The following is a 24,938-nucleotide window of genomic DNA, read 5'->3' as shown; positions in this document are numbered from 1 at the left end:
TTGGGTGATGGCTTTTAAAAAGTTGACTATAATATCAAAAACGACTGACTCTATGGGTTGCTACTTTGGGTCCCCGAGGATGGTCGATTCCCTCCAGGACATCTGCGATACCAGCGAGTACGACGAGTGCAGACGCAGCGCCGGTGGATCGGGCAAGTTCGGCTCCCCCGCCTCGAGCCTCTCCAGCGCCGACGCGAACTCGAGCAACGACTTGGCCGTCATGGTCAAAGCATCGCACAGCGCGACGCCCGCCGAGGACGTCGCGCTCGCCTCCCTCCGCGAAGCCATCTCCTCGCCGAGCGCCACCGCCTGCCCGCTCAGACTGTCCAGCGTCTCACTACCCAGCGCCGCCGCCGGGTTGGCGCGCGGGAACGACGCCAGGAACGCGGCGCACCTCGCGGCGGTCGCGTAGAGTCGACCGGCGACGTTCTCGGAGTGCGCGTTGCCCGCGGGGGTTGATCGGTCGTTAGCCGCAACCGCCGCGGCGATGGCTGCGGCGGGCGTGGCGGCCACCGGCGGGACGCTTCCCAGCGCGCACGAGTGGAACCATCCCGTCGACGCGCCGACGAGCGGCGGGCGGCGGGCGGCGGATGCCTGGGCGCTCCCCCGCGGCGCGCAGGCGACGCCCCGCCTCGGCGGCGGCGGCGACGCGATCCATCGCAGAAAGTCCACGGCGGATGCTCGCATGCGAACCTGGTGGGAGGGAGTCTTTAGCTGCCACGGCCCGTTCGCCGCAGCCGCGAGGGAGTGGAGCAGCGTGGCGGTCGCCTCGGCCTCGGCGAGCGCCGCGACGGTGAGCTCCGCCGGGGCCAGAGCGGCGGCGAACCGGTCCGCCAGCTCGACGGCCATTGCGACGAGACCTTCGTGAACCTCCGGCTTTGACCCGACGGCGTCGGCGTGGGTGGCGGCGACGCGTAGCGCGAGGCAGTACAGCGCCGCGGGATCCACGCGGGGATGTTCCTCCGCGAGTTCATCGGCCTCGTCTGGCGCGAAACCCGCCCTGCCGCGAACGCGACGCGGCGACGGTTGATGCGCGGGCGCCGGGTGGTACGTCGAGCCGCTCAGGGACTTGCACAGTTTGGTGAGTTGACCAATCAGACCGAGCCTGTGGAGGGATTCCGCACCTTCCGCGGACCTCCCGAGCACCAGGCACAGTCTCAGCGCCGCGGGTACCTCCACGCCGCCGAACACCCCCTCGTCGACGGACCCCTCGGCGCCAATCTTGGGTCCGACGTTTGCCCGCTGCAAGTTTTCCTTCCCGTCGGCGCCGTCGATGGTCGCGTTGAGCTCGAGGAACGGGCGCAGAGCCATCGTCGGCGCGTCGCCTAGGTACTTGAACGGGACCGCGATGATCGATGCCTGGCCCGAGGAGTCCATCCCGTTGCTTCGAGCGAGCGGAGAGGGGCTCACGGGCGGTCGCGGCGGCTCGAGCGGCGGCAGCGGCGCCCGGCTCTGCATCGCCGCCACCAGCGCGGGCGTCGACATCAAACCGTCGGTGAGCTCGCGCAGGACGGACAGCGCGAGCACCGAGTCGGTACCCCCGTTCGGCGCGGACGCGGCGCCGCACAGCATGGGCACGAGCGGCCAGAGGATCTGGCCCAGGCGATTACCCTCGCGAAGCGGCGAACTTCCCGGCAAACTTCCGGAGACCCGGAGGTTGCCTTCGCTCGCTCCGTCGCGCCACGCGCGAATGGACGCGAGCACGGCGGTGAGCAGCGCCCTGGTGATCTCCACCGTGTCGCCGTCCACGACGTCGCCCCTCCTGGAGAGCACCTCGACCGTGACCCGCGCGACGTCCGAGGCGACGGTGAATGCGTTGAGCTCGCCGTCGTCCGATCCCGTCGATCCCGCCGGCAGGTTCAGCTGGCTGCCAAACCCGACAGCCTTTGACGGCGAAACCGCCGCCGGCGACTCGATCGCGCGCCCCCACAGCCTGACGAGGACCGCGAGCATCTCGGCGAGCTCGACGGCGAGCGCCTTGGCGTGGTCCGCGCCCTCCTCGTTCGCCGCCACCATCGCCGCCTCGAGCGCTTCGAGCGCCAACCGCACGGCGACGCGGCGCTCCTTGGCGGGCCACGACGACAGCGCGCCCTCGTCGCTCAGCCCCGCGTCCGGAATCGATCCAAACCCGTCATCCTCCGGGTGCGTCACCGGGGGTAGGACACCCGCGGCCGCGTTGAAAAACTCCAGGCACGCGTCGAGCGCCGACAGCTGCGAGCTCCCGCGGGCGGCGGCGCGCCCAGCCGCCCTGAGCGCCTCCGCCGCGGCTCCGCCGGCGCGAGCGAGCGAGCTCGGGTTCCCCTCGGCTCCGCCGCCGCCCGACCCGAACGCGACCTCGTGCCCCGCCCCGTCGTCGTCGGCGACGCGCGCGTGCCCTGTCGCGACCTCGATCCACGAGGTGTCGTAGAGGAAGTCGCCGCCCATCTCCGGGTCGAAGCAATTTGGGGTCGGGGGCGCGAGAACCGCGCGCTCCAGCCGCAGAGACCTCGCCGCGTCGAGAAGCCGACCCACGGGATCCCCGGGCGCGCGTATCCCCTCCCGCCCAGCCGCGCTCGCGACAGCCCCCGCGGCGACCGCGTCCAGGACGGCGGCGCGGGTCGCTTGCCCCCCGATGAGGAGATGCTGCGCAGCCGCGTGGGACAGGAGCGCCCGGGCAGCCTCGGCGGCGCCGTCCCTGAGAGACGCATCCGGCAAATCCGCGGCGCCCTCGCGCTCCGTCTCAGCCGCCGCGAGCAGCACGACGGCCTGCGCGTGCGACCTGGCCCTGGAGAATGTCCCTGGGTCGTGTCTTATCGTCATCCACCGACGGAGCCAGCGGAGCAACGTGCTCTCGCCGCCGCTCGCGTCGCACCACGCCCGCACGGATCTCGCCGTGTCAGAGTCCCTCTCCGAGGCGGCGAGCTCGGAGGCTATCATGGACATCGCGTAAGCCTCGACGGAGAAGCGGTACGCCTCGGTCTCGTCGTCGCACCCGTCGTCCCCGTCTACTTCCGCGGAGACGGGCAGGCAATCCTCGAGACGGGACACGAAGGAGCTATCCGAACGCAGCGCCGCGACGGCGCCGCCGAGAAGGCGGTTGCCGTTCCACACGGAGAACAGGGACTTGAGTGCGGACGCCAACGAACGCGGATCGTTCGCCCGCATGGTTTTCGCCTCTCCTAGGCACTCGTACAGCGAATCGAGCGTGCTGGCGTCTTCCTCGTCCGGCTTCACGGCGCCGAGCTTGGCGGGAATCAGCATCGACTCGGCGAGCATGGGTTGACGCGCGGCGGCGGCGGTCACCAGCGCGGCGGCTGCGCGAAATCCCTTGGGGTCCCCGCGGGCCGCCGCGGGTTTAAGCGCGTTCACGATCGCCGCGCGCACGTCCAGCTTCGCAGCGGCCGCCACATCCGCGTCGCCCTTGTGCTTGTACGGCGAGTCAAACGCCGACGGGACGTCCGACGCCGCAGTGAGCGACGGGAGGGCGCAGGCCAGCGGTGGATCGGCGGGCGCGGCGGCGCACAGCGCGGCAAGCGCGGGGAGCGCGAGCGGGCGGAAAACGGCGTCGAACGGGTACGCCGCGTAGGAAGCCACGGCCGCCGCGAGCGGGGAACCTCCCCCGGGGCCCTCCACGAGCAGCGCGTGGGCCAAGGGTCCGGACTCCAGCGGCGACGGGGAGTTTTTCTCCTTGGCAACCTCCGCAAACGCGGACATCAGCGCGGGAAGCATACCGAGCGTGGCAGCCACGGCGTCCTCGGCGGCGGCAACCTCCGCCGCGCGTACGTCGTGCATGCGTCGGAGTGCCTCCGCGTCCATCGTCAGCGGCGCCAGCGTCGCCTCCGCGGCAGCCGCGTCCGAGGAGACGAAACCCGCGACGGCGGCTCGGCGCGAGGCGTTGGCGGGACCCGGCCGAGGCGCGAGCGCGGCGGCGATGACGCGCACCAGCGCCGCGTGGATCGCCCACCGGTCCGATCTGCGACGGTACCGCCACGTGCCGTGCTGCACGAGCACCTCCTGGAAGACGTGCTGCAGGATCGGGGTCATCGCCGGCGCCGCGCCAGCGCCGGCCCAGAGAAGCTTCGCCGTGAGACCGAGTAGCGCGAGGGTCACCGGGTACTCCCCGGTGGTGCACTCGGCGGGAAGGACCGATCGTTCGAACATCGCCAGGCCGACGGCGGGTCCGGGGGCGCGCATCGAGGCCAGCGGGCCCCGGGGCGCGCCCGTGTCCGCGTGAAGAAGGGGCGTCGCCGTGAGCTGAGCCAACGCGGCGCCGGGCGCGGCGGACGCGAGCGGCGCGGCGGCGTCGAGAGCGAGCGCGGTCCTCTCGAGCCCCGGGTGGTTGTTTCCGCCCGGTGTGCACGGTAACGTGGACCACGCCCTGCCCGGCGTCACGGCAGCGGCGATTACCGCGGTGAGCGCGGCGAGTATGGTGGTCGGTGTCCCCCGCGGCACGCCATCGGACACGTCCACCGCCGCAAATTTGGCGGCAAACGACGGAGCCGACTTGAGCACCTTGGCGATGAAGCTCAGGATGGCGTCGAGTTCTCTCGCGTCCGCCTCCTTCGCCGCGCCGGCGGTCGACAAGACACAGAGGCGGGCGATCGTAATCGCGAAACCATCCGCGGGCGCGTCCCAGGTGACGATGTCGGCACCCGGCCCCGAGGTGGCTGGACCCGCCGTGGCCATAACCGCGTTCTCGTCATCCTCCTCCTCGTCATCCTCACCAGCACCATCACCCTCCTCCTCGTCCGCGGCGTCCCGCGCGGAGCCCATGCGATCGATCGCGACGCCTCTCGCGCCCGCGGGGATGGCCGCGCCCGGGAGGTACGCACTGGCCAGCGCCACCGTCGATCGCACCGGGCCCGCCGGTAGCGGCGGTGCGGGAGGAGCGTCGCCGCCCCAGCCCATGTCCCGCCTCTGCTCGTAGTCGGCGTACTCGCCCTCCCATCGCTCCATCGCGAGCTTCCACTTGCGCGTGGGTTTGCCGTCTCGCCCGACGGGCACGATGGATCCCGCCATGTCCGCGCCCGGCCCCGAGGTGGGCAGCGCCACCGTCGGCGACCTGGACAGAAACGCGAGAGCGCACGCCGCGGCGTCGGAGCCGGATGCAAGCGCCGAGAGAGCCCTGAGCAAGGGCACGCCGTCCGCCGGGTGCCGTTCCCTGCATCCGACGAGCAGGTTCATCAGCGGCGCCTCCTGGCCGTCCCCGTGCGAGCCGCCCCAGAACTGCTCGCAGAGGATCGGTTGGCCCTCGACCAGCTCGACGAGGATATCCAGCAGCGTGTCGAGCTCGCCGGGCTTCAGCCTCTGCACGGGCAGCACGTCGAAAGCGGCCAGCGACGCGGTGAAGAGATTCTTGAGCACAGATTTGCACGCGTGTCCGATCCCCTTGATGTAGTCCGTTCGGAGCAGGGACAGCAGCGAATCGAAACCGGCGTCTCCGCCCGCCGCCCGCGCCGACATCTTCGCCGGGTCAGCCTCGGGCGGCGGCGTCAGGCCAGAGGCAGCCGAGGGAGCCAGGGACAGCAGAGTTGCCCACGCCAGGAGTACCGGGCCGTGCGTCGCGTCCGAGGGCCACTTACCGAGCGCCTTCGCCACGTCTTTCATCGCATCGACGTTCAACATGGCGTGCGTGTCGCCGCCGTCCGCGGCGTTCAGCGACTGCACCACGTCCTCCAGGTCCATCGTCTCTATGAGTATCACCGAGCACATCGCCCTGAACGAGTCCGAGAACCTGTTCACCGTCTCCCTGGCGTATTCCTCCCCTCGTTCACCGTCCACCCAAGCGTTGTTCACCAGCTCCGCGGCCGACGCGGGCGCCCGTCCCATCGCGCCCTCCTCAAACGCGACGGCGAGTCGCGTGAACCCACTCGCCGAGCACCTCACGCCCGGGCTGTAGTACATGTAGAACGCGCAGTCGAGCATCACCTGCGTCTCCTCGAGCGCCTGCGTCGCCCACATCTTGGCGAGCTGGGCGTTGCGTCTCCTGTCCTTCGAGTACTCAGCCGGTCGCGTAGGGGTGGACCCGCGCATGTGCGAGCAGAGCGCGCCAGTCAGCTTCTCCTCCAGGCCCCCGGCCAGCAGGTCTCGAAGGCACGCGCGCGCGTGGGCGAGCGCGGGCGTGACCTCGTCGTCGTCGTCGTCGTGTTCGGCGTCCGTGCCTCGCTCCAGAAGTGCCTGGATGCATTTCATCAGCTGGAGTCGCTCGGCGAAGTAGTAGCGGGTGAGGCGGACCACGAGGTCGTCGTCGCAGGCGGTGGGCAGCGGAGACTTGTCCTCATCCAAGCAGCGCCGCAGGAGCGCGTAGGTCTGCACCTCGTCCAGCGCCAGCCTGGTCGACGCCTCCACCGTCACCTTGCGGATCGATTCGTTCAGGTTGAGAGGCTGATCGCCGTAGCCGCTCACCGTCCCGCTCTCCACCGCAGCCTTGGACGCCGACGACGGGGGCTTGAACGAGTCCAAGCATCCCTTCAGAAAATCCGAGCAGTCGCCGAGCAGCTTCTCGACCTCCTCGGGCGAAGTGGCGAGCGACCCCAAGCCCTCGAGCACGGAGAAGACCTCCCGGTAGCTCGGAAGGACTTTACTTCCTGAGGTCATTGCGACTCCTGGCTCGGACCCTGCCTCGAGGCCCTATGGCAGTTGAGGGGGCCGATCTCGCGCCGGCAGTTCGCCTTTTTAATTTTACCCACGCTCTTGCGATTACCTTGCTTGTACGATTTGTGATAATTTCCCATTATTTTGCAACTGGAAATATGTGTTGACTAAATTTTCTTAATGGAAAACTGATATTGCATTCCTGATACTGGTTGCCTGTCATCAGTTCTTCCAACTGCCAAGATCTGTGAAAACCTCACGCTCCGGTAATCCGGTTGACGACGTGGTCTTCCCCGTCACCCTTCCCAACTCCACCCCACTTCGAGAGAGACGCGAGTGCGCTTCGCGCGACTGCGTAGAGTCAAAAGGGATATCAACGATGGCGGCGATCGCGGCAACGTCGCTAGGATCGCGCGCGGCGCTCCCCAAGGCGATGAGGGTGCGGAGGGGTCGCGAGGGTAACTGGATAGGGTATGGGTCAGTGTCGGCGAGGCCGATCGTCAGGCCCGCGGCGGCGGCGCGTGGCGCGGAGATCAGGACGCGCGCGGTCGCGAACATCGGAGTGGCGACGATGCCCGGGCTCGGCGCCGACGGCGTCTGGGACCCCCTGGGTTTGGGCAGGGCGAAGGGCTGGGAGGTTGGGGACAACGACTGGAACGAGAGCGAACGGCGTCTCGAGGGTTCCGGGTCCGTCATGGCGCTCGCTCGCGGAGGCCGCAGCGTCAAGGCCATGAACACCGGCGCGGGCGGTGGCGGCGACTTCATGAACGACTTCATGAACAGCAAACTCCCCGGCAAGATCGGCACCGTGCTCCTCCTCCTCATCCTCAGCCGCGTGGGAACTTACATCCCTATCTCCGGAGTTGACCGCGACGCCTTCGCAGAATCCCTGCAGGGTGGCGGGAACGTGCTCGGCTACGTGGACACCCTCACGGGCGGCAGCATCTCTAAGCTCGGCATCTTTTCCCTCGGCATCGTCCCGTACATCAACTCTTCCATCATCTTTCAGGTGCGTGATACCCCACGAGCTCGGAACAGGTTTCGTTTTTCCCACTTTCGTCTTTCGCAAAGCACTGGCGGTGACATGACCTAATGGTCTCGTTCGATTGAGGTTCGGCGGAAAATACCGCTAGCGCCATGAAAAGAACAACGGAAACTGAGCCACGCGTGCTGCGAGGAACGTCGTTTTTCCCCCGGCTTCGCATTGCCTCCTAATCGCCACTCACTGACTCCGCATCCCGCTTGCCCCGCAGCTCCTCACCTCGGTGTTCCCGAGCCTGAAGAAGCTCCAAAAGGAGGAGGGCGAGGCTGGCCGTCGAAAGTTTCAGCAGTACCAGCGCTACGGTGCCCTCGGCTTCGCCGTCGTGCAGGCGGTGGGTCAGTGCCTGTACGTGCGCCCCTTCGTTGAGGACTTCAACCTCGGATGGCTGGTTGAGTCGTCCGCGGTGCTCACCGCAGGCGCCATGATCCTCCTGTACATCGGCGAGGTTCTCACCGAGCTCAAGCTGGGCAACGGCACGTCGCTGCTCATCTTCACTAACATCATTTCTTCGCTTCCCAGCTCGTTTGGCCAGACACTGTCTCAGGCTTCCGAGAAGGGCGATGCCGCCACGGTGCTTCCCGTGTTCTTTGGCGCCTTCTTCCTCACCACCCTCGGCATCGTCTACGTGCAGGAGGCTGAGAGGAAGATCCCGATGAACTATAGCACCAGGTTCCAGGCAGGGGGTCTGGCGAAGAGCTCCTACCTCCCCTTTAAGGTGAACTCGGCGGGCGTCATGCCCATCATCTTTGCATCCTCGCTCCTGGCGCTCCCGGCGACGCTCGCCAGGTTCGCGCCCAATCCGGTGATCATCGGAGCCGCCAAGGCTGTGTACCCCGGCGGCGTGGCCTACGTTCCGGTCAACATCGCTCTCATCTGCTTCTTCAACTACTTCTACACTTTCCTCCAGCTGGAGCCCAAGGATGTGGCGGACCAGCTCAAGAGGCAGGGCGCGAGCATCCCGGGCGTCCGCCCTGGCGCCGCCACCAGCGGGTACATCACCAGGGTCCTCGAGCGCCTCTCGATCCTGGGAAGCGTCTTCCTCGGTTTCCTCGCGCTCGCTCCCACGGCGGTGGAGGGCATCACCGGCCTGACCACCTTCCGAGGATTCGCCGGCACGTCGCTGCTCATTCTCGTCGGCGTCGCCACGGACACCACCCGCAAGGTCCGCTCGGAGATTGTGATGAGCCGCTACGATACCTCCTTGGACGATTTCTACAAGGACATGCCGAAAAAGTAAAGTAGGTTTGATATAAAACGAAAGAATCGTAAAGAATAGCTGCTGCGTCGCGCGACATCCCAATAACTCTTGGTGTGGGGACGGGGACTTTTTCTAGAACCTGCCCCTTCCGCGCCCGCCGCCGCGACCTCCACCTCCGAAGCGCCCACCGCCTCCCCGGCCTCCGCGGCCACCGGGACTGAAACCCCCGCGTCCACCCCCGCGTCCCTGAAAGCCGCCACGACCGCCGCCGCCGCGACCGCCGCCGTAACCGCCGGACTGTTGCGGTTTCATCACCAGCTCCGGGAGCTCCTCGCAAACCGAGATGGTGATGGGCGTGGGCCCCTTGGTGTCGCTGAGCGCCAGGAACTTCTCCTGAAGCTCGGACGGCACGTCAAAAACTGCCCCCTTGGAGTCCGCCTGGAGGGTGAGCCTGCGGAGCTGGATGTCCTTCTCGTCCATGCGTTGTTTGAGAAAGTTCCACACGTATGTCGGCGTGCGAATCTCGGTGTTGTTTCCGGCGGTGAACAGCAGGGTGGTCTGACCGGTGTGGGAGGTGAGCAGCGACCTCTGGCGGAGCTCGCCGTGACCCGCGAGTTTGGCGAGTGCGGCGGCGAGCATTTCCGTCGGGTCGGCGCCCTCATCGTGCTCGCCCGCACCTTCGGCGAGGAGCTCGCGCGCGGCGTCCATGAACATCTTAGCCGCACCCTTGTGCACAGCGCGCACCTGCTGGATGACAATCTTGGCCGCGGCCGCCACCATCTCGGCGGGCTGCGGGGGACCGATGCGGACAAACTTGAACCCGCCCTTGCGCTCGATGTTGGGGATGGCCCACTCGTTGCGCGGGGTGCACAAGGTAACGCAGATGCCGGTGGCGCCGCCGCGTCCGGTGCGGCCGGAGCGGTGGATGTACGTCTCGGCCTCCTTGGGGGGCTCGCACTGCACCACGAGCTCCACACCAGAGATGTCGAGGCCGCGCGCCGCCACATCCGTCGCCACGAGGGTCTGAAACTTGTTCTTCCTGAATCCGTCGAGCACAACCTCGCGCTGGGACTGGTTCACGTCGCCGTGGAGAGCCTTCGCGCCCTTCTCGAGCTCCTTTTGGAGCGCCTCCTGGAGCTCGCCGCAGTCGCGCTTGGTGTCGCAGAAGACGATGACGCGGCCATCGCCCGGGACCTTGGCGCGGATGAGATCGCACACCAGGTCGGTCCGTTCGCTCCATTGACAGTTGATGAGCATGTGTTGCACGGAACCGGATGCCTTCTGCTTCTCGTCGCCCACCAAGTCGATGGTGGTGTACCCCGGGACGAGGAACCTCTTGGAGATGTCCGCGACCCACTTGGGCAGCGTGGCGGAGAAGAGCACGGTCTGGAGGTTGGCGTTGTCCTTGGCGTGGTTCAGGATGGTCTCGATGTCCTCGACGAATCCCATGTTGAGCATCTCGTCAGCCTCGTCGAGCACCCTGAACCTGAGCTTCTCGAAGGAGAGCGTCTTGCGGTCGAGGTGGTCCTTGACGCGGCCAGGGGTGCCGATGACGATGTCGCAGCCCTGCCTCAGCGCGCGCTCCTGCTCGCCGTAGGGGGCACCGCCATAGACGCAGATGGAGGTGAGGCCGAACGCCTGACCGATGTGCTGGAAGTCGGAGTGCACCTGCTTGGCAAGCTCGCGGGTGGGCGCGAGGAGCGCCACCACCGGCCGACGGCCCTGCACCCTGCGGCCGGACGCGGGCATTGGATTCTCGCGGTTGATGACCTCGACGATGGGAAGGACAAAGGCGAGGGTCTTGCCGCAGCCCGTGCGCGCGCGGCCGACCAGGTCCTTACCGTCCAAAATGGGCTGGAAGCACTGCGCCTGGATACTGTACAGGGAGGTGATTCCCTTGGTCTCGAGCCTGGCGCACACCTCCTTGGAGAGGTTGAAGTTGCTGACGTGATTCTCGTCGACGGAGGCGTCGCCGTCGGAGGCTTCCTTAGCGTCATCGTTGGAAACCTTGGGGGTCTCGGGCGCCATCTGCTCGTCGGAGTCCGAGTCCGAGGAGCTGGAGGAGGAGCTGGAGGAGGAGTCCGAGTCCGAGTCCGAGTCAGTGTCGGAGCTGTCGGAATCGGAGTCGACCGGCTTTTTCTTCTTCTTCTTCGCGGCGGCGACCGCGGCGTCCTCCTCGTCCTTCTTCTTGGACTGCTTGGAGGCCTTGCCCGCCTTAGCGATGGCCTTGGTGGACTCGACCTCCTTGCGCTTGCGCTTGCCGGGCTCCTGCATGTCCGCGGGCTCCTCCACCTTCTTCGATTTCTTGGCAACCTTCTGCATTGTTGTGGCGGCGGTCGCTTGGTGACGCGAGTTGCGCGCTCTTCGGGCTTAGCTCTCGGACTTTGCCGGGCTGGGGCAGCCTCGGAGCGTTCTCTCGACGGTGTGGTGAAAACTAGCAAGCGTGTTCGAATGCGTCACGCAAACGACTACTACTGCTGTGATGGTTGAAATGCGTTGGCGAAAGACGGCGCCGACTCCCGCCGTTGCGTCCGATTTTCTCAGCCGTCGGCCATCAGGCCTCGGACTAAACTGCGCGGTACATTTTTAACTCAAAGATCGACGGTTTAATTTCGCTCGACCGGACCGGACCCATCATGGCAAATGCCCACTCTCAGGCTAAAAACTTTTTTGTGAAGAGCACGAGCCCAAAAATCCCGAGGGTTCTGCACAGTTGCGGTCGAAGGCGTCGAGACCTCAGGCGGGGCGCGATGGGGGCGGACGATGTGTCCAATCCGCTGGCGCCGGATTATGCCAATCCGGTGCCCGAAAAGCCCAAGCCAAAGTCGAATGCCGACTTTCGAAAGGTGCGTGCCCCTCCGAAGGCGCAACGACTGACGATTCTGCTTTTTGACAAATCTATGCTCCGAGATCTGACAACACCGACCCTTTCAACCCGCGCAGCTTCTGATGACGCCGAGGGCCGTCGGCGGCGGCGGCAGGGGTGGGAACCGCGGCGAGTTCCAGAGACCCAAGCCAAAGTTCAAGCCCAAACCCCGCCCGAAGCCCGTCGAGGACGAGCCCGAGGGCCCGACGTATCGCGACCGAGCCAAGGAGAGGCGCGAGGAGGCCAACCCGGACTACGTGGGCGATCAGGCGCTCTTCCCCGGGGCGGTCCCGGGGAAGGTTCCGGGTTACGCGCCGCCCGGTGCACAGGACGAGCTCCGCCAGCTGTCCATCGAGGAGTCTAAGTACCTGGGAGGCGACATGGAGCACACGCACCTCGTCAAGGGATTGGATTTTGCGCTTCTTCGCAAGGTCCGCGCCGAGATGAAAGAGAAGGAGAAGGACGACGCGCACGCCGAGAGGGAGAAACCGGAAGATAAGGTATCGGGGGAGGAGAAGATTCCCGGGGAGAAGAAATCGGAGCCGCCGAAGCCCGAGGACGACGGGCGAAGATTCGACGAGGACGGAAGGGAGCTCGTTTTCCACAGCGACATGGCGCGGAACCTGTACGACTGGGTCATCGAGTCGAGCAAGGTACCCGACCCGAAGGACGTCCATCCGGACTTTGCGTCGGGCAGACTGGCGTATAGGTTCAACCTGGACGACCCGGACAAACCCCCGGAGGCGTTTTTGAAGCCCGAGTCGGAGGCTGTGCGCCCGCCGTACGTGCCCCCACCCAAGGATCTCGGCCCGATTGTTCCAAACGAGAAGTTCGCGTCGGGCAGGCTGGCGTTTAGGTTCGACCTCGACGATCCGACCGACACGGTCACGACCGTGATGCGGCCGATGTCGGAGCCGCCCAGCCACAGGATGTTCGGACCCGACTACCAGTTCGTATCCGAAAAGGACAAGGAGTTGCTGCTAGACGTCGCAAAGATTTTTAAGAAGCACGTGGACGCCGGGACGTGGCCGATCCCAGACGAGAACTCGAAGGGCAAGGATAAGAAATCGAAGAAAAAAGCGGCGAGGGAGGCGGAAGCCGCCGCCGCGGCTGCCCGTGCGAGGGAGCTCGCGGAGGAGGAGGAACGCGCCCGGAAACTCGCGACTGAACCGGACTCGGACGAGGACATCTTCGGAGACGCCGGGAAGGATTACGAGCCGACGGTGACAAGTTTGGCTCAAGAAGGCGACAAGAATAAGGCGTCCATCTTCGGGGAGGACGAGCCCACGCACGACGGTTTCTCCGGGAGAAAGACGTACAAGAAAGAGGAGGCCAAGAAAGCGGACGGACCCGTGATCGAGGACGTCTACGGCCTCGCCGGTCCCCTGCCCGCGCCGCCTGCGCCGGACTTTCGGTCCATCGACCCGTGGAAGGAATACTACGCCAGATACGTCGCCGCGGGGACGGTGACGCGGGAGGGCGCGGAGCGATGGGATCCCAACGCGGCGAGCGAGTACCTTCAGACGATTCCCGACTTCGCGCTCGCAATCTCCGCGCACTCGGTCAAGCTTCAGGAGCGAGAGGAGGCGGCGGAGGCGGCGAGGGAGAAGGAGAGGGGAATCCTAACCAAGGAGAAGGTCAAGCTCCGTCCAAGCGGCGACAAGCCGATGGACGCCGCGGCGGCGAAAGCTGAGCTGGAGCGCCGCGCGGAGATGTCGCTCGCCGCGGACGACGGGTACGGCGAGTGTTACGCCGGTGGTTTTGGGGATTACGGCGCCAACGCTTACGAGAGCGACGACGAGGCTGACGGGCGAAAGAAAAAAGAGGCGGAGGACGCCGCCGACGGCGGCGCGGATACCAAGGGCCCTAAACCCGGGGGCAAAGCGGGCAGGGCGGGTCCCGGCGCGAAGGGGGGTAAACCGGATCTCAAGGCGCTGGAGAGGGAGAGGGACCAGAAGATAAACTCCGAGCTCGGCAGCCTGCACAAGATGATGAAGGAGAAGTACGGCGACAAGGTTGACGTCGCCTTCGGAGAAGGGAAGGGCGGCGGCGAGGGGGGCGGCGGCGGCAAGCGCGCCGGTGAGGAGGAGGACGGCGAGGGGGGCGGCGGGGGGCGTAAGAAGCGCATGAAGTTGTGAAGCGCGCCCGGCGTATAGATAGATAGACGGTCTGTGACGATTGAAGAGGAGGGTGCCGTCGACACAGACGCTCTCAAAACACTGAAGAGGCTTGGCACACTCGCTCACTTTTTAGCACAGCCGGGCGGAGGGATGCGGCCCAACGCCAGAGGAGAGGGAGGGACGGGTGTAAACCCTCTTCCTCCTCCTCCTTCGTCCGTCACGGCCAAGCCGTTCGGTGTTCTGCCTCTCCCGCCGCCGCGGGCGGGGGCCGCAGGCGGCGCATCTGCGTCGGGCAGGGACGGACCGGCGGCGGTGGCGCCCCTCCCGCCGCCGCGAGCGGGGGGCGCCGGGGGCGCGTCCACGTCGGGCAGGGGCGTGTTTACGCCTCTACCCGCACCGCCCGGTGGGATGGAGGGGCACGCCCCGGCTGGTGGATACGGGTCTCACGGCGCGCACTTCGCGACGCGCCGGGCGAGTGAAAACGGGGCCGCGAACGGCGATGGGACGGGGGCCAAGGAAGGAACCCCGCGGAGGAAGCGAAAGAAGACGCGTCGCACATCGCGGCGCGGCGTGGGGAGGGCGAAACGAGCGGCGAGCCCCGACGCGGAGGTGGGGGCGGCGCACGCGCGCGCGGTGAGCGCCGCCGTGGACGTCATCGAGTCGAGCAGCGAGGAGGAGGGCGAGGTGCGCGACGACGACATCCCCACCTCGCGGCGGTGGTCCGAGGGGAACGAGGGGAACGAGGGGGGCGCCGGGGCGGACCCTCCAACGCCGGAGGGGTCGTCCGGCCTCGGGGAGTCGTCCGGCCTCGGGGAGTCGGACGGCCTCGGGGAGTCGGACGGCCTCGGGGAGTCGGACGGCCTCGGTGAGTCGTCGGATGACGAGCCGATTGTGTCCCCGGTGCTGAGCGCTCGACCGAGCCTGCAGGAGGCCGCGCACCGGGTCTTCTCGGACGACGTCGGGATCGGCGGCGGGGAGACGAAGGGAACCGCGCCTGGTGAGGCTGGGGTGACGCGAGCGTCCCGGAGGGTGAACCCCGGGTGGGGGGAACCTCGCGTGGTTCGGGCGCACGCGACGGGACCGCCCGCGACGAGGGCGAGTCGCGCCGTGCTCAAGCTGCTCGAGCGTCGGAAGCTCGCGCTCGTCCTGGACCTGGATCACACGCTTCTCAACTCTTGCATGTCCACGGAGATGGACGAAGAGCCGGAGAGGAGTTTGCTCAAGTTCAGGCTTGATCACGAGAAGGGACTGGGCCCGGAGGGTAGGACCCTGCACTTTGTGGAGAGGCTTCAGATTTGGACGAAGCTGAGGCCCGGGGTTAAGAAATTCCTGCGGCAGGTTGCGTCCATGTTTGAGGTCCATGTCATCACCATGGGCACCCAGTCGTACGCCGACGAGATGCGACAGCTGATCGACCCCGGCAGGCAGCACATCAAAGGATCCGTGATTGGGCTCGGACAGATGGACGAGTTTGGCGAGTTGCAGCCCGCCGACAAGAAGCGACTGGACGGCGAGCTCTCCGGCCTTGATTCCATCGCCGTGGTGCTCGATGATCACGTCGGAGTGTGGCCGGATCACGAGGAAAACCTCATCGAGATCGATCGGTACCTCTACTTCCCGTCGGCGCTGAAGCAGTTCGGGGTTTGGCGGAATGGGGCGTCCCTGCTGGAGAAGAAGGTTGACGAGATTGCAGATCGGAGCACGCTCGCCGCTGCGTTTGAGGTTTTGCGGCGGGTGCACCAGGACTTCTTCGCCGAGAGGGCCGGGCACCTCGCGCTCGCGAACAAAAAGGCGAAGGATGCCGCGATGGCGGAGCTCGCCCGGGGTTTGGATTCGGAGTCAGAAGACACGGACAATGAGGCGCGGGAGAAGCCGGAGTCAACCGAGCTGGAGACGACTCCCGGCCGCAGGGATCCCCAGGTTCCAGTGACCGTCCCGGAGATACTCGCGCTCGAGAAGAAAAAGGTTCTCGCGGGAACCGGGCTGGTCTTCTCCGGCGTGTTCCCGCTGGACGCCCCTCCGCACGAGCAAAAGATGTGGCGACTAGCGGAGCAGTTTGGCGCCAGGTGCGAGACGCAACCTGGTCCAAACACATCACACGTGGTGGCGAAGACCTGGGGTACGGGGAAGTGCCAGTGGGCAAAGGAGAACGGCAGGCACGTGGTTTCCCCGGATTGGTTGTTCTGCTCCGCCTTCTTGTGGTCGAAAGCTGACGAGCGCGCATTTAACCCACCGGACCACCGCAAATGATCAAATAAATATGACAACACCAAAGCACTCAACTCGACTACACGTCCCGCCCCAACGGTAAGATCGAGTCCTCCGCGGGCTGTTCATCCGGCCCGGATTCCCTCAACTTCTTCATCTCTGGTAATTCTTGCGTACCGACAGTCTCTTCTCCTGCGGGCCCCGCTTCACCCTCAGCCGGCCGTTTCAAACCGTTGACGTCGCCGGGTCTTGCTCTGTTCTGCGCGGAGTTGGCCTGCGCCTGAATTTTGGAAAGAGCCTCCAGCCTGGAGAGCCCGCCGAGCGAAGCCTTCGGATCGTTGATCGCGTGACCGGCACCGAACCTCCCGCCCATCACGCCGCCGTCGCCTGCCCTCACGCCCCCCGCGAGCCCCGCGACGCCCGGCAGTCCATTGCCCGCGCCCAGCAGCCCCGCGCCCAGCCAACTTTGAGCGCTCAAACCGGCTCCGGACGAACCGCCCACTCCCGCGAAACTCCCGCCGGACATCGCCGCCGCGAGCTGCGCTTGCTGCAGACTGGCTCGTCGCAACGCGTCCATCTGCGCGGTTTGTTGTCCACCGCCCATCGTGGCGCTCAAGAGGTCGGCGAGGCGCGCGGGGGTGTGACACTGTTTGCACACCACGATCTGCGTCCCGACTTTCAAGGTCAGTTCCTCGAGTGTCTGCCTGAGGCTGGCGTTCTCCGCCTGGAGCTGAGCGTTGAGCGACAGCAGGATCGTCATCACCGAGTTGTCCAACTGTTGTTGTTGTTGCTGCTGCTGCTGTTGTTGCTGCTGCTGCTGCTGCTGCTGACCGAGCCTGTACATGGATGGATTGAGCCCCAAGCCCGCGGTGTTCATTCCTCCGTTCCCTCCGAGGTTGGCGAGCACGCCGAGTCCCCCGATCCCTCCGAGGGCCCTGAGTCCCGCCGTGTTCATGCCCGCGTCACCCGTGCCGAGGACGGGGGAGCCCAGACCCGACCCGCTGGGCCCTTTCGCGGCGGCGGCGGCGGTACCCGCAGCCGTACCCACGCCCCTGCCGACGTCGACGTTCCCAGCCTTCCTTCTGAACTTGAGCCTGCCGGCGTGGCACAACACGGGACCGTTCGCGCAGAGGCACAGCTTGGTGCACTGCGAGGCGAACGCGGCGGAGGAGAAGTGTCAGGAGAAGGGATGTGTCGAGATGGAGGAAGGGGGACCAGGGGTGAGGATGGAAAAATCTCTCGGGGGTGCTCCTCACCTTCGGGCAATCTTCCAGGCTCACTTTCTTGTCGAGCCCCGTGTTTGCGTAGCGCTGGCCGCAGTCGGTGGTGTGGTACGTCAGGCCGCACCTCGGACATCTAGCGGTCGCGCGGTTACCCCTGCCAAGCGGTGCCGCGCACTTATGGCACGTTCCTTGCGTCGGGTTCGACGTCAGTCCGACCGCCGCCCCCGAGCTCGGCGGGTCCATGACCCCCTTACGTAAATTGCCGCGGTGCGACACGGTCACACAATTCTTCGCGCGCCCGATCGTTCCCGGTCCGGCGAAACGCACGCGTAAGCAGCGCCGGAAAGGTCCCTGGGCTCAGATATTCCCGCTTTTCGGCCTGATGCGCGTGTGGGAAGTCGCGGCACGCGAACTGCTACAATTCCGTCGTTATGCGTCGTCTATTCTATCGTTCTACTCGTGCGCTGGTGAATATTAGAGATTTTTGAGAGTCCATTTTAGACCGAGGAAGGTTGATCTATTTGCCCCACGTTTTTTTTGCTCATCAACACGTGCTCAATGAAATTTCGGGTGATTTCTCAGTTGATTTCGTAGGAGCCCCCGTGTGCTGCCAGACTTCCTACCGTGGACAGATTTAGGAAGGGACTCGTAGGAAGGGACTCCTAACCCCCACCCGTTCAGAAAAGTTTGGGTTGAATTCGTCTCTCATCAGCACGCCTTTCCATTTGTCCACGGGATCCTCGGACCAATGAAAAACACGTTCTCCTCTTCGATTCCGAAATTGTTCAAATTTAGTTCGGGTTTTTTGTTCGTGAGATCGTTCGTTCTATTTTCGATCACACGAAGGTACGAAGGTACCTCAAGGTATGTTTTTTTTCTCCCGCCCCAAGCCCCCCCCGCCCACAGCCCGAGTCAAGTGCAAAGAGAGGTTTGCACTCGCGCTGATAAAAGTTATGGGTAAATAATCGCTGCGACCCTCGCGCACAGACGATTGAGCGGCGCGGCGCTCCGGTGGCGAGGTCACCAAGGTCACCCGGTCGCACGAGAGGTATCCCAGGTACCGTTCAAGTCGCGTCGACCCGCGCGCCTGAGCCCCACGCCGGCCGATCACGCGCGCGCGCGCCGCGCGGAGAGGTCCGAGGAGCGGCTGCGGCCAGTTGCCCCGGGGCGCGCGGGCGCGAATCGGTCGAGGCGCGATCCGCGGAGACGGGATCCTTCGGCGGAAGTTTCGAGCGCACGACGAGAGGACGCACACTTAGTAGAGGGCGAGCGCCGCTTCGGTAGAGAGCGAAGGGCGGCCGCGGGGCGCGAAACGGTGCGGGCACGATGTCCATGGAGGCTCTCGTCGCGGCGCTCCAAGATCCGGAGACGCGCGAGAATGCGCTGCTGGACCTGAGCAAGAAGAGGGACATGTTCACGGACTTGGCGCCCATCTTGTGGCACTCCTTCGGCGTCATCCCCGCGCTGGTCCAGGAGATCGTGTCCATCTATCCCCTGCTCTCGCCGCCGTCGCTCACGAACCACGCGTCCAACAGGGTGTGCAACGCGCTCGCGCTCCTGCAGTGCGTCGCGTCGCACCCAGACACCCGCGCGTTCTTTCTCAACGCGCACATCCCCCTGTTCCTGTACCCTTTCCTGAACACGGTGAGCAAAACGAGGCCGTTCGAGTACCTCCGGCTCACGTCCCTGGGCGTCATAGGCGCGCTGGTCAAGGTTGACGACACCGACGTGATCAACTTTTTGCTCTCCACGGAGATCATCCCGCTGTGCCTGAGGACCATGGAGCTCGGGAGCGAGCTGTCCAAGACGGTCGCCACGTTCATCGTGCAGAAGATTCTGAGCGATGAGGTCGGATTGAACTACATATGCGCCACCGCCGAACGATGCTACGCCGTGGGCACTGTGCTGGGCGGGATGGTCACCATGCTCGCGGAACAGCCGTCGGTGAGGCTCCTGAAGCACATCATCAGGTGCTACTTGCGACTGTCTGACAACCCGCGGGCGCGGGAGTGCCTCCGCCAGTGCTTCCCGGATCAGCTGCGGGACCCGAACTTCACCGCCTGTCTCAAGGACGATGTGGCGACGCAGAAGTGGCTGATGCAGCTCCTCATGCAGCTGGGTTCAAACTAAGTGTTAGGGGGTTTTAGGGGGTTGTTTCAGGGTACTAGGCCCTGAAGTCGCATACAAAATCATCACATTCAAGAAGCGGAAAACTTCATCGTCATTACGTATCGAACTATTTCTCATCAGAGCCAGGTGGGGCGAAAGACGTGTTGGCGTCACGTCCCCGCGGGGCAGTCTGCGACTTCCCCTCCGCTCCGCAGTCCGCGAAAACAAGCGTGTTCCTCCGGTCGTGTGATTTGTTTCGTCGTATCTCACCTCCTGTACCCCAGCCTCAGCGCCTGTTTCATGTTGCTCAGACGGTCCCGGCTCACCTTGTACCCGTTAACCAGCACTCCGAGCCCGAGACCCAGGCCCAGGCAGACCCCCAACCCGAGCCCGACGCCGATCCTGATCCCGGCGCTGAACCAGGTGAGCTCGCCGGTGAACAGATCGTTCGAAGCGCCCGTCTTGTCCTCCGTGTTCGTGGAGTGGTACTCGTGCATGAGATCCTCGTACTTCTTGCGAACGTTCCGCAGCAGCTCCGCGCGGTCGAAGAGGCTCATCTCCCCTTTCCACGGCACCAGACTCCACGGCGCCGTTCGAAGTGGAGCCCTCGCGCCGTCAAACGCGTCGGTTGGTTCGCCGTTTGCGTCGAGGACACCGACGCCGTTGCCGTTCGAAGGGGAGCACGTTTGAGTCGATGCACGGTTTGGGTCGATGTCGGACGTGGCGTGAATGTCGATGTCGTCCACGTCGCTGGGCGCAGACTCCCCGCTTCCGTCCTCGTCGTCGCTGCCAGTCTCGGGCCAGTCGTGCAGCTCCACGATGGCGTCGAGGCTGGGCCGCTGGACGAAGGATCGCGGGCTCGTCACCTTCCACCACTGCAGCGCGCTCTCCCGAGTCATGCACGTGTGCCTCCCGTCGCACGTCCCCACCAGGCACAGCTCCAGACCCAGTGCGCATCCCCCGTCGTGTGCACCCGCGCCGAGCGCCGAGGAGAGACCCGAGTGGATCGTTTGGGATCTCATCGCGAATGCATCTTCGGCGGCTCCGGGCGACGCGTCGAGGTCGACGCAGGCGCGACCCCATTGCGCGGCGGTGGAACCCAACGCGGAACCCGAGGGGTTCAGCTCGAGGGACCACGCCCCGTCGTCGGCGACGAAATCGCCCTCGGCGTCGTTGCGCACCACCCTGCCGGTGGCCCAACGCTCCTTCTCGCACGAAATCTCAAAACGTATCGACTCGAACAGAACCAACTCGTCCATGGAGACGTAGCAGCCCGCCCTGTCCCTCTTCAGGAGAACCTCCACGTCATCGCGCGCCTGCGCAAAGATCGGGCGGGAGTGGAAGTTAGCGCGCGGCGGCGAGAAGACGAGCGAAGGGTCGGCGACGATACGAACCCCGCGCGCCGCGATACGGCGCGGGCGAGGTTGGGGCGCGCGGGAAAAGTTACTTTTTCCCCCAGTTTGTTATCCCAGAGGAACTTTCTCACCTGAATGCTCACCCCGTTCGCGATAAGAGGGGCGCCGTTGCCGGGCCTCGGCGGGAAGCGGAGGCGCAGCTCGGGGTGGTGCGAGAGCTCGGACGGAGCGTCTCCGACGAGGCACTTCACTTTCACGAACATCGCGCGCCCCTGGTACGCCTCCTCGAGCCGGAGCACGTTGCCCTCTCCGCTCCTGGGCCACTCCACCTTTATCGCACCGCCGGGGAGGGTCGAGTCGACTTCCATGGTCGCCGCGCCGCGTCAGGGTTGGGGGGCTTTCGCGCCCGGTCGAAAGATCGAATCGTCGATACGATGCTGGGGGAGTTGAACCCCGCACCGTCTGAAGGAGCCGGCACGTTCACCGCGCAACAGCGCGGGTCAGAGTGGCGTAGAGTGAGGGCCATCGTCAGCGTGACGCAAGCAACCAATCAGATTTTTTTAACATCTTGCTGGATTTTTCGACGAAAGTTCCTACCGAGAGGGTATTTGCCCATACGACGGTTGGGGTCTGTTCCCTCTCGGGGTCATTAACTCGCCGAATTTCCCGCGAGTTGCGCTTCCGAGAGAACCACGAACCGGCGCTTTACACTCGCCATACAATGAGGGCGACGAGCCGCTCGTGAAGCCCTGCAGCTCGGCGTTCGTGCATCGCAGCTGCCTGCTGAGGTAGCAGTCGCAACAGATGCTGAGCGTCGCTTCCAAGGGGGAGGCGTGCCGATATTGCTTCGATGAGGGCGACGAGCCGCTCGTGAAGCCCTGCGAGTGCAGGGGCAGCTCGGCGTTCGTGCATCGCAGCTGCCTGCTGAGGTGGCAGTCGCAACAGATGCTGAGCGTCGCTTCCAAGGGGGAGTCGCCAGCTGTGGCGCTGTCGTGCCTCGTGTGCAGAAGCAGGTACACAACCGAGCCTCCCACCCCGGGGTCCCTCCTTGAGCTGGTCAGGGGCACCGGCGGCGCGGCGCTCGCCGCCCTGCTCCACCCCGGGACGTTTCTCGTTTCGAGGGAAAGAGCGCTGCCGGATGCGGCCACCCTCGCGAGCGCGCCGAATTGGTTGAGGTGGATCATCGAGCACAAGCACCGGCACTGGGTCAAGTCGGTGTACCTCCTTACACGCGTGGAGGCTAGGCCGGATTCGGAGAACGGCGACGTGCTGATTGGCGTGAACGTGACGCGCGCCAAGAGGTCGGGCGCGGGGAGCGACGACGAGGACGCGCCGCCCGACGACGACGACGACGACGACGACGACGACGACGAATCATCGGACGACGACGAGGGCGACGACGAGGGCGACGACGCGGGCGACTCTCGCCCGCGCATGCGGAGGAGGCTGGTCGCCGGGTCCTCCTCATCGTCGAGCTCCGCGCCGACGGCTGAGAACGCTGCGCTCGTGATACAACGCACGTGGCGGCGGTGCCGAGAGAGGCACGACGAGCGCGCCGCCTCCGCCGCCTCCGATGACGACTCTGATGACGACTCCGACTTCTTAGAGTCTCTCAACCACGACTCCGACTTCTTAGAGTCTCTCACCCGGACGTACGTCGGCGGCCCCGTGCACCCGAGAAGAAGGATAATACTTTTCGTCTCCCCGACTGGCGCAAACGCGCTCTCCCCGACGGGCGACGCCCTATGCGAGGTTCCGCTGGACCGAACGTGTCACCCGGGTTCACGCGCGAGGGCGTTCGCGTACCACCCGACGGCGACCGACTCGGATGAGTACGTGGACGAGATCGCGGGCGAGGCGGCGGCGGCGGCGCTCGCCGAGTCGGAGGAGGAGGACGCCGCTTTCAACGCCGATGGATTCTTCGTTCCCCGCGTGCACGTGTTTGAGGGCCACGCGAAGTGGTCGAGGACGCAGCTGATGAACGAGATCGCGAGGGGGGACTGGGGGCTGTGTCCGGCGACTCCGGAGGATCTAACGTCGAGGTGGGCGGAGACGGGGTCGGCGTACTGGGACGGGCTGCGGGCGTCGGGTCGACCGGTGTTTGCCTCCCCGACGTGAGGAGCGATTGACGGGCGGTGTCGTGATGAACGCGACGGACGCGATGATGGATCACGGATGATGTTAACGTTAGCTAAAACTCTCAGTAGTAGATATCTTATTAGTGCACCCCGAGTACTCCTCAGTACTTCATCACGTTCGTTGCGCCGAGTAGAACTCGTGAAGGTACGCGAGCGCCTCCTCGTTGGTGCGACACGCGCGCCAGTGCGGCTCCAGCTCGTGTTCCCTCAGGCTTCCGTACCGAACCATGTCGCGCTCCAAGAATTGCAACAGGCCGTCGTAGCACCCGTCGTAGTTCATCACCACGAACGGCACCGGGTGCGCGCTGCCGATGCGTCTGAGCTGCAGCAGCGCGAGCACCTCGAATATCTCGTCCAGGGTGCCCACGCCCCCCGGGAGCGCGAAGAACGCCGTGCGATCGTCCGGCGTGTTCCTCACGCCCGCGTCCACGAGACCGTGCTTCCTCGCCGAGAAGAACGACGTGGTCAGGTAGTTCTCGTCGGGGAGGTAGGGATGCTTGCGACTGGCCTGCCGCTGCCCGCCGGCCTCCAGGAGGATCATGAACCCCGCCACGGGCTTGCCCGCCGCCATGCCGCCCTGCGTCACAGCCTCCATCATACCCGCTCCCAGGCCTGACCACGTCGTGCAGTCGTGCGCCAACGCCACATCCCTGGCGAGCTCCTTCGCGTGCTGAAAGTGCGGGTGGTCCTCGGGGACGCGCGCGGAGCCTAGGTAGACGGCGCCCCTGCCCATGCGCTCGACCACCTCGTAGCACGCACGCATCTCCCGCTCCACCTTCTCGGGGCTCTCACGCGCCGAGGCCGCAGCGGATCTGGCGGACACCGCCGGTCGGGCGCGTCGGGCAACGCCGCCTCGACGCGCCGAGAGGCACACCCCAGCCGCGAGAGCCGAGCACCGCGCCGCGAGACACCGCATGTGTTGTATGACGTGACGACCTGATGAGACGACTGGAAAGTTAAATCTCAAAACTGGACAACGCCGTCGCCGGCGTCATCCTCCTCACCCTTCTTCTCCTCCCCGAAGCTGCCCACGGGCGCGCTCCTGTCCTCGCCCCTGGCCCACCTGGCGTAGTCAGCGGCTACGAACTCCGCAAACTTGGGCAGAATGGCGGCCATCACCGCCGACGCGATGATGGAGAAGGCGCCCCCGAGGAGAAATGAGGGAGCCACCGACAGAGGTCTGGGCACCTGCACTCTCATGCTCAGCCTCGTGTCGCATCGAAGCTCCCAACCCGGCGGACAGGGCGCACGTCGTCGCATGTCCGCGGCGCCGCGGTCCTTCGCGTCCAAGTCCGTGTACTCAGCCACTATGATCTCCTTTCCCTTCAGTCCAGACGAGCTCCGCCTGGACTCATCCTCATCCTCATCCTCATCCTCGTCGTCATCCATCACCACGACACCTATCCGTCCCGCGTCATCGTCCGCTTCTGGCGCGCTCTCGTACATCGCCTCCCACGTCAGCACGTTTTTCAACTCGAGGTCGAACCTCGTGTCGAGGTCCGCCTGTCCGAGGGCGGCGCCGTCTCCCTTGAGTTGAACTCTTTGCCTCGCCGTGTCAACCTCGGTGGTGAACAGGATCGTGGGCGTGAGCTCCTTGAGGATCTCCCCCGGTCCCCCGTACGACTTGTCCTTCTTGATGACCTCACGCATGGGCACGGTGAACCGGAACGTGCTCGGGCTCTCCCTCTTCACGAACTGCGGATCCAGGAGCGAGTACTCCTCGGGCGGGAGCTGCAGATAAACGTCCAGCGGCGCTTCGCCCACCGTCGCGACGCGCGTCGACGTCCTCGCCTTGCCCGATATTTTGATCCACTTCCACCCGCGCAGCTCCACCTTCTTGTCCGCGCCGTCGTCCGTCCGGTCGAAACGCGCGTCGTCCTTGAACGACGACCCCGTCGTCCCGAACATGTCGCCCGCGCTCAGCAGCTGCGCGAGGAATGACACCGCCGCCTCGACGGTGGAGAACGCGCCCCCCTGCTTCTTACCCTTCCTCTTAGATCCGCCCCCCGCGTTGCCGCTCGCCGTGACACGAACGACGACACGACGAGGACGCGGCCTCGCCCGGGTTTGGACCCGCAACCCCAAGCCCACGCCGAGGGCCTCCAT

At 65.6% G+C, this 24,938-nt stretch overlaps 11 protein-coding genes across 12 annotated transcripts; 5 read left to right on the top strand and 6 right to left on the bottom strand.

The window, feature by feature from the left end:
* Positions 1–60: 60 nt before the first annotated feature.
* MICPUN_60644 (predicted protein) lies at positions 61–6,576 on the bottom strand (the record flags this gene model as incomplete). Its single annotated transcript, XM_002507845.1, has 1 exon — positions 61–6,576. The coding sequence occupies one exon, from the start codon at positions 6,574–6,576 to the stop codon at positions 61–63; it is 6,516 nt and encodes a 2,171-aa protein (XP_002507891.1).
* Positions 6,577–7,097: 521 nt separating this feature from the next.
* Positions 7,098–8,886, top strand: MICPUN_91438 (the record flags this gene model as incomplete). 2 transcript variants are annotated; one of them, XM_002508134.1, is made up of 2 exons in its annotated part: positions 7,098–7,582; positions 7,827–8,886. In XM_002508134.1, 2 exons carry the CDS (start codon positions 7,145–7,147, stop codon positions 8,850–8,852), a joined length of 1,464 nt encoding a protein of 487 aa, XP_002508180.1. The 2 variants fall into 2 exon arrangements, with proteins under 2 accessions (XP_002508180.1, XP_002508181.1); XM_002508135.1 differs by having other exon boundaries at positions 7,337–7,582; positions 7,827–8,852.
* Positions 8,887–8,945: 59 nt separating this feature from the next.
* MICPUN_97749 (predicted protein) lies at positions 8,946–10,841 on the bottom strand (the record flags this gene model as incomplete). Its single annotated transcript, XM_002507844.1, has 1 exon — positions 8,946–10,841. One exon carries the CDS (start codon positions 10,839–10,841, stop codon positions 8,946–8,948), a length of 1,896 nt encoding a protein of 631 aa, XP_002507890.1.
* A 722-nt stretch (positions 10,842–11,563) lies between these two features.
* On the top strand, positions 11,564–13,817 carry MICPUN_101849 (predicted protein; the record flags this gene model as incomplete). Its single annotated transcript, XM_002508133.1, has 2 exons — positions 11,564–11,659; positions 11,757–13,817. The coding sequence occupies 2 exons, from the start codon at positions 11,564–11,566 to the stop codon at positions 13,815–13,817; spliced, it is 2,157 nt and encodes a 718-aa protein (XP_002508179.1).
* A 1,173-nt stretch (positions 13,818–14,990) lies between these two features.
* Positions 14,991–16,049, top strand: MICPUN_84577 (predicted protein; the record flags this gene model as incomplete). Its single annotated transcript, XM_002508132.1, has 2 exons — positions 14,991–15,624; positions 15,727–16,049. 2 exons carry the CDS (start codon positions 14,991–14,993, stop codon positions 16,047–16,049), a joined length of 957 nt encoding a protein of 318 aa, XP_002508178.1.
* A 37-nt stretch (positions 16,050–16,086) lies between these two features.
* Positions 16,087–17,473, bottom strand: MICPUN_101847 (predicted protein; the record flags this gene model as incomplete). Its single annotated transcript, XM_002507843.1, has 2 exons — positions 16,087–17,154; positions 17,264–17,473. The coding sequence occupies 2 exons, from the start codon at positions 17,471–17,473 to the stop codon at positions 16,087–16,089; spliced, it is 1,278 nt and encodes a 425-aa protein (XP_002507889.1).
* A 1,059-nt stretch (positions 17,474–18,532) lies between these two features.
* MICPUN_60639 (predicted protein) lies at positions 18,533–19,439 on the top strand. Its single transcript, XM_002508131.1, has one exon. It carries the CDS (start codon positions 18,557–18,559, stop codon positions 19,358–19,360), a length of 804 nt encoding a protein of 267 aa, XP_002508177.1. The 5' UTR covers positions 18,533–18,556; the 3' UTR covers positions 19,361–19,439.
* Positions 19,409–21,120, bottom strand: MICPUN_60638 (predicted protein). Its single transcript, XM_002507842.1, has 2 exons — positions 20,826–21,120; positions 19,409–20,655 (listed from the first exon to the last, which is right to left on the bottom strand). The coding sequence occupies exons 1-2, from the start codon at positions 21,060–21,062 to the stop codon at positions 19,606–19,608; spliced, it is 1,287 nt and encodes a 428-aa protein (XP_002507888.1). The 5' UTR covers positions 21,063–21,120; the 3' UTR covers positions 19,409–19,605.
* Positions 21,121–21,498: 378 nt separating this feature from the next.
* MICPUN_60637 (predicted protein) lies at positions 21,499–22,812 on the top strand (the record flags this gene model as incomplete). The annotated part of the gene is made up of 1 exon (XM_002508130.1): positions 21,499–22,812. The coding sequence occupies one exon, from the start codon at positions 21,499–21,501 to the stop codon at positions 22,810–22,812; it is 1,314 nt and encodes a 437-aa protein (XP_002508176.1).
* A 129-nt stretch (positions 22,813–22,941) lies between these two features.
* MICPUN_60636 (predicted protein) lies at positions 22,942–23,595 on the bottom strand (the record flags this gene model as incomplete). Its single annotated transcript, XM_002507841.1, has 1 exon — positions 22,942–23,595. The coding sequence occupies one exon, from the start codon at positions 23,593–23,595 to the stop codon at positions 22,945–22,947; it is 651 nt and encodes a 216-aa protein (XP_002507887.1). The 3' UTR covers positions 22,942–22,944.
* Positions 23,596–23,795: 200 nt separating this feature from the next.
* Positions 23,796–24,938, bottom strand: MICPUN_60635 (predicted protein; the record flags this gene model as incomplete). Its single annotated transcript, XM_002507840.1, has 1 exon — positions 23,796–24,938. The coding sequence occupies one exon, from the start codon at positions 24,936–24,938 to the stop codon at positions 23,796–23,798; it is 1,143 nt and encodes a 380-aa protein (XP_002507886.1).

Source organism: Micromonas commoda, chromosome 8 (assembly GCF_000090985.2).
Source record: "Micromonas commoda chromosome 8, complete sequence".
NCBI classification, from domain to species: Eukaryota; Viridiplantae; Chlorophyta; class Mamiellophyceae; order Mamiellales; family Mamiellaceae; genus Micromonas; species Micromonas commoda.
The sequence above is the reverse complement of the archived record's forward strand: the minus strand, read 5'-3'. Positions and strand labels throughout refer to the sequence as shown.